The sequence below is a fragment of the Sinocyclocheilus grahami genome, unplaced genomic scaffold (genome assembly GCF_001515645.1).
Source record: "Sinocyclocheilus grahami isolate Dianchi unplaced genomic scaffold, SAMN03320097.WGS_v1.1 scaffold845.1, whole genome shotgun sequence".
NCBI classification, from domain to species: Eukaryota; Metazoa; Chordata; class Actinopteri; order Cypriniformes; family Cyprinidae; genus Sinocyclocheilus; species Sinocyclocheilus grahami.
In genome coordinates, this window is record NW_015506024.1 from 390006 (window position 1) to 401811 (window position 11806).

The 11806-nt window shown below is 35.6% G+C and overlaps 1 protein-coding gene across 1 annotated transcript in view; it reads left to right on the plus strand.

Moving 5' to 3' along the window:
• Positions 1–788: 788 nt before the first annotated feature.
• LOC107562878 (fibronectin type III domain-containing protein 5-like) overlaps positions 789–11806 on the plus strand; it is a 23113-nt gene continuing 12095 nt past the window's right edge. Inside the window, exons 1-2 of the mRNA XM_016247623.1 lie at positions 789–1031; positions 9944–10059. Of these exons, the coding sequence (XP_016103109.1) occupies positions 953–1031; positions 9944–10059 (195 nt within the window). The 5' untranslated portion in view covers positions 789–952. The remainder of the gene's footprint in view (positions 1032–9943; positions 10060–11806) is intronic.

The window sequence follows — 11806 nt, forward strand, 5'->3', positions numbered from 1 at the left end:
CAGATTTTCAGTCTTAAATACTTTTTAAACATAAATCTATAATAAAGTATGTTATATTACAAAATGTGATTCTAACAGAAAGCACACAAGCAGTGTACTATAATTTTTAGGTTACTGTATCTAAGCATGTATTTGCGCTAGGCGAAAATATGCGCTCTGCATTCGAACTTTTGTGCTTGTGAAATATTATTTTGAATAGGCTGTTGAAACATATGTATCAAAACTGTTTAGTAGGCCTACTATTAAAGCCTCCCTCAACCTTTGTGTTTTTGGGTCACACCTCAGTTTGAGAGTTATTATTTAGACCCCCTAACGGTCTAAGTACACTCCTTTCTTATTCTTCAATTCCAGTTCTTTTTCTTTTATGAAGATCCTGGTGTCTTTATTCGGGTGTGGATTCTCGACCAGACCACTGCCTGGAACTTGGACAGTGTGGTCACGTGGTGCCTGTTACTTTTCTCAACGCTGATAGTGTGGGCGAATCACAGGCCTTTGTGATTACAGAAAACAGTCTTTTATTTAGCCTTTATACAACGATTGCTGTAACTGGATTATAGTTTATACGCCAGACACGAAGAGTTATAATAACAGATTTAATCTATTATGCTTTTTGGCTTAGAAATGCTCTTGAAACCCAACTTAAAATGTGAGTGCGTTGAAATGGAGGACTCGGCTTAGTGAGCCACCGAGCGCCCCCTGGAGGAAGTAAACATTATGTCCCATTGGTAATAGTGACATTTGCCGTCCAATGGGCTCATGCAGTCCTCTCCTGTCGACTTTCTGCGGCAAGTACGGAGTTTAGATCCAGTGCTCTTCTGGACTGATGCAGGAGTAAAGACGGCAACCAGTCGTGAATGTTAAACACATAGAAGCCGACTTATAAGTTTAAAAAATCTTGCGAGTAAATGGGATTCAACGTCTTCCGAACAGAATGTAAAGAATTCCTTGAAGGATGTGGGGAATTAAAGGCTCGTGCGCTGCGGTGTTATTGTTGTTTTTGGCTTATATTTCCGTGTCCTCGGTTAATGCCGGTAAGTTTGCGTGATTGTACTCATTTTGTAAGGAATGTCATTATTATATATGGCCATTATTGGTCTTTTGCGCACGATATAGAAAGAGACATGAAGCCCTTTACACTATTTTTGCATGCATGAACAGAATTGCAACTAGAAATAATATGCATAGTGCAATGCATTCTGATATGTTCACATTGGCAGAGAACAGACAGGTTGCGGGTATGAGATGAATAAATGATGCGCTACTACCTGTTCAGCCCTCCATTGGGAAGCACAAGGCGCTCGTGGGTTTCCACTGTTCATTCAGACTGCATGTAAATGCTGAGAACAATTCATGTGATCCTAATAGATTCTGTTCACATCAAACCTGGTCGCCAGACAGAAATGACAGTCTGAATGCACAGTAGATCACATTTTAGGGCATTGGGATTTTGGTTAATGTGTCTGGACGCAGACACATTTATAGTAGGGCACTGAATTCATTTGTTAAATGGGAACCGATCTGATAACTAGAACTGCTAAATAACTACAGCAGAATAATGATTGCTTTAGTTGTCAACGACACAAATCAATCTCCTTCAATCGTGTTTGCGTTTGTCTTTCTCCATTAATTAAACCTTTCAAAGCAATAAATCATTTAAAATCGATGCTTTTTCTCTGGCCTGGATATATCCCGAGAATCATGGCATTTTATGATTTTATTCTTTTGCAAACCTAAAAATATTACCTGGTTTCATTGATACGGAGATGTATATGCAGATAACAATGTTAGGTTGTTGGCAATATCATTTTTTTTTTATTCAGATTGTTCAGTCTTTTCTGTTATCTTGTTTTTAAATACCGATAATTAATTACACAGCTTGGAAAGAAATTACTATAATAATTTACTTGTGTAAAGTGCTTTATAACTCAATTTATCCATATAAAAAGCTTAGGTATGGAAAATGCAGTGCAAATAATTTGCACGGCAAACTAATGACTACCACAGTTAATGCACATTCATCTTTTTAAAATTAAAACCAGTGCCAGTTTTAACAGAAAGCACTGAAACAAAAGCATTACAAAGCATTAGGGTGCATGAACGCAATGACACATGTGAATATTCATAATTAGGGATGCACGATATATCGGCCACCATATCGGTATCGGCCGATAAATGCTCATTTTTTCTGTTATCGGTATCGGCCTGATAAGAAAATTTGGCCGATATCTTAAAGCCGATAAATAATGCATTATTTCCTTCAGAGACACTTCAGATGCGCGCTGTTCGTTTGCAGCCTTTTGTGCAATTGTACATTGTAATATTGTGTTTATTTGATGTATATCTGATGTATCTCATATAGAATGCGTTTGGTAAAGTTAAAAGAGCGCTTCAGTTTACCAGTGAGAGCAAGTTTTCAGCAGTTTGGTCCTCATACTGTATGTGTGCTTTAAGTTTTATTTCTGTTTGTAGTGGCATGAAAATGAGTGCATCACGTAAAAAATTATTTAGAAAAAAGTGAAATATATCGGCAGTAATTTGCTAATGTTGTGCTGCTTGCTACACTGCAGAAATGGTAACCTGCAATTGTTACTTTAAAGTGCTAGGCTATTTCTACCTGATTTAACCCATTTAAAGTGCACTCTAAAAAATGCTGGGTTGTTTCAACCCTTTTTTTAGTGTCAAATATGGACTAACCCAACCACTGGGTTAAATTTTTACATTAAATTTTTAACCCAAAAGTTGGGTTAGTTCATATTTGACCCAAAGTTGGGTTGAAACAACCCAGCATTTTTAGAGTGTAGTGTTGGTGGTATAAATGTATTTATATTGACATTTTTGTCTTGAATAAAGCAATTCAATTTAGATATTATGATTTTTATGTTACCTTTTTTCAGCGTATATGTGAATCTGTAACACCAAATATGCACCACTATTATATTATATATTGGTGCATTGGTAATAACAGCCGTCGAGAAACCTACAGGACTTAAATGTAAGGCTTACTAGAGGAAGTCACCTGTGATTTCATTGTATTACAGTTGTTTGGTGAAGGAGGGCAGTCTGCTAAAACAGTCTACTATTTCACATCAGCAACACCTGTTTGGCAATCTGACAATTATATACTGCTATAATAATGTAAAAATAGAAGTGTATCATAAAGTTTGCTGTGAAATGATATGGCCATGCCATATATCTGTCAAGATATTTGTGAAGTGTAAACACCCGTCTGTTTGTGGAAATAAGAGCGCAGCTTGTGCTTCGTGATTACGGTGTAGTGGCTGTTAATGTGTTACATTATGTACAGATTAACTGTAGTAGACATCCACGGCTGACAATACACCCAAACAAAGCAGACCGAACCTTTTTCACTCAGCTTTTCTCTTTTATGTGGTATAGAGAGGCGACAAAGCCTCTGCCCATAAGTCTTTATACTGAGGCTCTGGCAGTGATGCAGGACGGAGGAATATTAATGAAGACAGGAACTGACATTTCCTCACCATTATGAAAAGAACACCGTTTCGAACACCCTGTCTAATACACAGAAGCAACAGAGGAAGCAGGTGAAACAAACATGTCAGAGAATAACTGATCAACTTTAAGAGGCGGTATGCCGGGTTTGGTCTTATTACAGGCCTGGTGGGTTTTGTTATGACGCCTGTGATGAAAGGCAGAGTGTGCAACGTGGAGTTCCTCACTCCGAGCTCTCACATGTTTGTTTCATCTGATAGTGTCAGGCATCTCATCAAAGCTACGGGAGGACACTGTGAATATTTTATGAGTCTGATGTTGTTTAGCGGGGCAAATCGCTCCTGTGCATTGCATATTAGAACAAATCTATCGGTTTATCAGGCTGAGATTTTGGTTTTGATGCATTAGGGATGCCAGTCAGTAAAACTGTTAATTGCATACAATTGTTGAATTAATCAGATAAGTTCATATTTAACTGATAAAATCTTCCAAATTAAGGCTGACAATACTTAAATAGACATACAAAAAGAGACATCAATATGTTTTGTGTCTTATGTGTATAAATGTAGTTTGGTGAGGCACATGAAGCCTGATTTGCTCAGACGTTTGGAACTGTGGTGCAGTGGTTAATGCATTTTACAGTTTCCCTCTCTGATATTTGCTGAATGATCAAAGATTATGAAACTAATAAACGAGACAAAGGGCCAATATATATTGATCGTTTTAATGTCTTTTAAAGAAATCTCTTATGCTCAACCAGGCTGTATTCCTTCCATCAAAGATACAGTAAAAACAGTAATATTGTGACAATTCAAATAACTGTTTTAGGTTTTAATATATGTTGAAATGTAATTTATTAGTGTGACGGTAAAGCTGAATTTTCAGCATCATTACTCCAGTCTTCAGTGTCACATGATCCTTCAAACATAATTTTAATATGCTGATTGGTACTCAATTATTAGTAATGGGTCTTATTATTATCAATGTTTAAAAAAGTTAAAAAATATATATTTTTGATCAATATATAGTTCATATAAACAGCATTGATTTGAAATATAAATATTTGGCGACATTATAAACCTCTTAACTGTCACTTTTGACTACAGCGTGCGTCCTTGCTGAATAAAAGTATTAATTTCTTCTTTTTTTTTTAGCAAACCGTTATTTTAAAATTTCCCAATAGTAATGTATTACTTTTTACTGTACTGTATATAAATAAATGCAGTCTTGGCGACCATAACAGACTTCTTTCAAATGCATTAAGCATTTATTCTAAACATTTAGACTGGAATATACAGTATATTCTCAAAAGAGCTATGCAATTCTGTAAAACCTGCCATATGCAAATTGCATGAATTATTCATACAATAAGAGAATGTCTTATTAAGGATTTGTGTATGTGTGTGTGTGGGGGGGGTCATATAGGGTTTGATTAAATGTCTTAATTTGTAGTCACTAATTTTACTTTTTATAATTATTCACACAAAATTAGCGAGTTGAGTTAAAAGCCCTAATTAAACACAAACTTTATGATGGTGGATACTCACTGGCTGATATTACTCTCACACAAAATATTGTCAGGTCAGGTCCACGCTAAGATGTTATTAGATGCTGGAGGGAAGCTGTTTGCATCACTTCCTCTGAGCTGAAGGCAGGCCATGTGTCTCTGGATCAGAGACTGGGATTTGAATCTCAAGGGTGTAATATTCTCAGTCTAGAGGTCAGCTTGAGCTGATAGGGAGCTTTGCTAAATTACTCTACAGTAAGAAATAATCTCGCAGGTCAAGGAAATAATGGAACATTGGTCTAAGCTGCTAGTTTCCCTCATTTTTTTACATTTTTTTTTCTCACGGTGAGGATATTTCTTTGACTTCTATTATTTTTTATGCTGAACTAATGATTTTCTATTCCCTAACTCTCACAGAGACCTTTCTGTGTTTTTAGATTTCCATTAAGACATGATTAATGTGTTTATTATTATAATGTGTTTTTCCCCTCATGGACTGGTCTCCAAAATGTAGATAGATCCAGGTTTTAACATTCATTTTGGTCCCCAACAAATCCTGACTAACACAAACATTTGCTCAACTAAATCTAAATGAAGACAAACGGTAGATGTATTGTTTTTCTTATATTGCTTTAAATTATATTACAACAGACTAATTCTAACCCCAAACGTAAACCTTTTACATTTTTATATTTGAAAAACAGTATTTTTATTGATTCTCCAAAGACATCTCTGAATTTCCTCAAACTGAGGTTTGTCAGATGTAGTTCACTTTTGGAAATGTTGTTCCCAAAGTCACATCTGAACACATACACACAGATAAACAACATTAGCTGAATTTTGGCAGATTTTTGGGAAATGTTCTGAATTAAAATCACTTCAGCATGGATGCATTCAGAGTCAGAGTAAAAATGTCTACATTGTTACAAAAGATTTCAATTTTAGGTAAATGCTGTAGTTTTAAACTTTATATTCAACCTTCTAGTCTAAAAAAATGGATCACAGTATCCACAAAAATATTAAGCAGCTTAAGTGTTTTTAACATTTATAATAAGAAGAAATTTTATGAGAAGTTACATACTTCACCTTTAATGATGGGACATGTATAATTAGCCTGTTTTTGGTATGTTTTGGCAATGCAATGTTGTTAAATCAGTCATGTATAATTGACTTGTGCTGCACCATAATAAGTTTTTTGATCGAATTCAGACTCATGATCTGATTTTGTAAAACTGCAGCACCTGACGGCCTCATACAAACACACACTAAATATATTTCTCTACTCAAAAAATATTGCATTTACTCTGAAACAAAATGGCACAACCTCTCCCCATCAAATGAGCTTCAGGTTACTCTTTATAATGTGACAGAGCCTCAGCTCCTGACCAAAATTTACACCAATAAATATCCCTCCAAGGCTTTCTGTGGGACCGCAGTGCTAAGCTACATATTTACAAGGGCCATGTCCAGGGACCGCGGACGCAGTCAAGCCAAGCCAAGCCAGAAGATTCACCTCATAACCTGGGCTCCCTAAATCACGACTGCAGGTCTAGGTAACGAGTATCACCGGACTGCCGCTGCCAACCTGACTGCACACCTCTCAGACACATAAGAACCAGAAAGCTCATGCTTCCCACAAGGGTGACTGGCAAATGTGACTGTGAGTTGGTTTGACAGTTTGAAAAACAAATCGCATGAACTTTTCCAAGAAACAGTATTCCTAAGCAGTGCTCATGGCGAGATTGAATGCCCCCAGAGTCCATACATTCAAATCACGTTTGTCTCCGCAGACACACTAATACACTTTAGGTTTGGTGTCTGGCTGCAAGCCAAGGACCTATAGAACATGAATCTCATGAGTGGAGCCATTACCAACCGATGGGATCCAGAAAGACTGAATGAACGTCTTCAGCCCGTCCTAAGGTTACATTAATGTACTGTATGTGTTAACATCATGTCTGAAACCTCAACTCTTCAGTGGTGGTAACAAATGTGTTTGAGGCAGCTTGACCTTATTCGTTTTTAAGAGGGTAATTTAAGTTGAAAGGCACCGCCAGTGAGCATTAGGTGAAGCCCTGGTGTTGAACTCTTTTAGAAAATATCCAAATAAAAGGCAAACTATTTGTACAAATGTGTACAAGTGGCTTGATTATAGTAGCTTTAAACTAGAATAAGAAAAAATCAAACAAATGATTTCATATTTAAAGGAATTGTTCACCCCGAAAAATGGATCCTAATGCCGTCCCAAATCCTTATGATTTTCTTCCATGGAAACCAAAAGAAGTAGTTTAGCAGAATGTTCATGCTGCTCTTTTCCAAACAATGAAAGCATACAGTCACCAAGAGCTGGTCATAAGACCCTATTAAAGTACATAAAAGTAAAAATATGACTTGTGCAGTATCTTGAGGGTCTTCTGAAGTCATACAATAGTTTTATGTGAGGAAGACACAGAAAATCAAGTTATTTGCTGAAAATTGTATTTTCCAAAATAGCTCTCAAATCTCATTCGCACTTCAGCGTATTCATTGCTGTGTTGTTATCAGTCATTGTAAATTATTTCAATTTTGGTTTGTTCCTTACACAAAGTTATTGTCTGCTTCAAATAAACAAGGTATTATTTATATACTGTACTATTATAGGATTTATTAATGTTTTTATTTGATTTGGTTTTTCATTTTAAATTTGAGTAATTTTGTTATATGCTTTTGTCATTTTTATTAATTTAATTTCTATTTAGCTTTAATTTAATTTTGTTTTCAGTTCTACTTTAGTTTTAGTCATTTTAGTACTTAAACAAATTTTTCTAATTTCAATTTGTTGCCAAACAAAGTTTCTTTTTTTTCAGTTTAAGTTTTCATCTATCTTTTATTTCAGTTTATTTCAATCAACAAAAACACTTTTTAATAGTTTTAGTTTACAATAACAACATGGCAAAGATGTGAAATATAGCACACAGCGCATTAATTTTGCTTTGGTGATCGTATGCTTTCATTGTACGGAGAAAAAACCTCTCGTTTTTCTCTCGTTTTGTGTTCCATATGGAGAAGTGGTTCAAAACAACATGAGGGTGAGTAAATGATGACAGAATTTACATTTTGGGGCAAACTAACCTTTTGCACAGCAAGATTTCATGAACCAGGAATTCTGGGATGCGAAGCATCAAAAAACTACTGAGGCATGTTTCTGAATGCATGTTACATTACTCCCCTATTTAAAGTGTAATGTATGACTGTTCCAAACACATCCTGCCCAGTGGGAGACATATTGTGTCCTCAAGGATGACTGGCTTTCTGTGTCTGTCATCCCCTTTAAATACATTATTTCCCATCTGCAGGGTGTGAATTTGTTACATTGTGATGGATGACGTTAAGCAGACAACCATTTCCCTCTGTAGTCAACAAACATTACTGATGATTAGATCAGATGCACTGATTTATGTAACGGCATATTATCATTCTGACAAGTGATGACAACTTCTGATGTCTTCGCTGCAAAACATTTCCATTTAATTCATGAAAAAAATGCCCAGTGGCCAAACGGCGACTGGCTTTGTGTACTCTAGGCTGTGCCAGGCCATTTTCTTTGTTTGATGACCATCAAAGACAAAGAGGCTGGTTCAGATAACAATCTGAGAGCTCCCACACAGTAAATAAAAGTGCAGTGGAAATATTGATCTAGAGCAAACGTGGAGCTAAGCATCAGGGCATTTCCATCAGCCAAACCGCATTGTTCATTTCGGCATTAGAAAAAGAGTTAGAGAAAGTAAAAATAGAGAAGACAGAATGAACCATTTGGGGTGAAAATACTTGTGTATAATTCATAATTTAAAAACATGCATGAGAGTATCTTAATAAGAAGATACTATAGATGATATAAATATGTAGTTGTGCTTGGGTGTCCTAAGCCTTGTGAATTCGAGTGACCATGTAGAAACACTTTACCAATATATGAACTGGAAATAAGTTGTAATATCAAATAAGAATTGTAATTTCATGTCAGTATATGTGTACATTCTGCATAACTATGAATTATTTTTTTATTACTTTATATAGGCAATTGGCTTGTGTATGGTAGGCTATTGTGTTCAAGCATATAGAAAAAAACCTTATAATTTTTTAATCATGACAACTCTTAGAACAATTTTAGAATGTAATGGATATGACAATGTTTCTGTATTTGCACACTGCTGCAGCAGAGAAAGTTTGGACTTGATGCTGTCGATAGACTCGCTTCAGTGAGCATGTAATATGCTGCTGCATAACTATCTAGACAGGTGGTGCTGGTGGAGGTGGAGGGTTTCAGAGGAAGATATTCTACGCTAGGACCAGCTTACAGCGAACACGGAACCAGACTGTTTAAATGCTGAGCAAGCAATCTATTTGGCTGCAGAATAAGCAGAGGCCAACCAGCTTGTTTCAAATATTTCTGATCTCTCTCTCTCTCTATGTTATATAAAGATACATTATATACATATTATTTTTTTTAGCTTTTATATATACTGTTTATCAACTGGACAGTGATTTTACTCCTTGCTTTTTCTGATAAATGGTTGAATAAAATGGTTATTCAGTTGTAATAAATTACTTTAACTGGTCCATTGTGCTTCCAGTAAAGCTAAAAGTAACAGGTAAAATGTGACAAAATGTGACATCTTTCTGAGTGCTTTCATATGTTTTTTCAGCAGTAGACTAAGGAAATTCAGTTGTTATCATACACAGTGAAGAGTTACAAAAGAAGAATCATTTCAACAATGAAAAATCTTTTTTTTGTTTTGTTTCATTATTAAAAATAAGCAAGACTGAACTCTGAAGATATGTAGAGAGTGCATGCAAGACACAGGCAAGCACATTTTCTGCAGTTTTAATGGTTCTTTTTTTATCATGAATATAAGGCTGCGTGAAAGGTCTTATAGCATGTGACATCAGTGCCTTTTATCCCTTTCTGTCTGTTATATTTGTCATCCTCAGACAGTTTATCTGCTCCGCTCAATGTGACCATCAAAGCACTGGAGGGGAACTCAGCGATAGTGACATGGGACATTCTGGAGGGAGACCCAGTCATTGGGTTTGCCATCACCCAGCAGGTATTGAACCAGTTTATGGTCAATTTCGAGTCCTTACATGTGCAAAACACGGCAAAATCACCTCATAACTGAAGTTTAATGAGGCAATATCATGGAGGAATGCTTGTGTAAGCATGTTGATTATGTGTCGGTGTAGACTCTGTCTACTTTCTCTTCAAGGGCACATGCTGTTGATATTTTAGGTGGCCTTGAGCTTTCTGTAAATGTTTTATGCAAGCATGCATTAGTTTGTGTGTGTGTGTGTGTGTGTGTGTAACCAGATTTGAGGAAAGCAGTCTCTGTGGAGACCTCCGTAATAAGGACTGCAGTGACCATCTGCTGGAGTACAAAGCCATTACAGCTTGTCACCAAACTGAGCGAAACAGAGTTTCTGCAGTGTGCATGAATGTGTTTGTTTGTTAACTGTTTATCTCCTTGTGAATTTCTCAGGCCACTTATCACAACTATGGGAATTCACTAAGAATGAATTGTGCTGATAGCACTGTTTATTAGTGCACACTGTAAAACTTATCTGGAAATGACTAATTTAAATGCAGGTCATTGGTGAATCAGACGTTTTTCAGGACATTATTAAATTCAACATTAAATAGCCTGTGAAACATATTTTACTTTTATAAGAATATGCATTTGAGTGAAAGAGGTAAGGATGGGTGGATCTTGAAGTACTAATACTTTCGATACTGATACTGTGTAGAGAGAATACTTACATAAAAATACTTACATGAAAGTCAGTCCTAAATGTTTATTTTTAACTGGTGTTTTTACAATTTATTGAACATGAAAATTAAATTGAAACAATGTTTAGCATAATTGAGATTGATATTTTAAATTTGATTCTTTTGTATTTTCCATTTTAATTTTAAAGTTTTAGTAAATTTATTGTTTTTGTCATTTTGTGTAGTTTTTATTTTTTTTATTTCAGTTTTAGTTTTAATCTTTTTAGTACATTAAGTTATACTGCAAGGCAAGGCAAGTTTATTTATATAGCACTTTTCATACACAATGATAATTCAAAGTGCTTTACATAAAAGGATGTAAAATAATCCTAAAAAATATTCACAACAATTAAACAAGGAATTTAAAATTATTTAAAAAATGATTTAAAATTAATTTAAAACAGTTAAAAATAGAAAATGATTATACAAAAAATACAGTGCAAAGCAGTGCTCATTCAATAAATGCACAGCTAAACAGATGAGTTTTGAGTCTGGATTTAAATGTGACTAATGTTTTAGCACATCTGAACTCTTCTGGAAGCTGATTCCAACTGCGGGCGGCATAATAGCTGAAAGCGGACTCCACTTGTTTTGTGTGAACCCTTGGTATTTCTAACTGACTCGTCCAAATGATCTGAATGGTCTGTTGGGTTTATATTCAGTGAGCATATCTGCAATGTATTTAGGTCCTAGGCCATTGAGTGATTTATAAACGAGTAAAAGTACTTTAAAATCAATCCTAAATATACCTGGATGCCAGTGTAAGGACCTGAGGACTGGTGTAATATGCTCAGATTTTCTGGTTCTAGTCAGAATTCTGGCAGCAGCGTTCTGGATGAGCTGCAGCAGTCTAATGGTCTTCTTGGCCATTACAATAGTCCACCCTGCTGGTGATAAAGGCATGATCAAGTTTCTCCAAGTCTGGACTGGAAACAAAACATCTAATTCTTGCAATGTTTTTGAGATGATAGTATGCTGATTTAGTCACTGCTTTGACATGACTACTGAAACTAAGGTCTGTCTCCAGAATC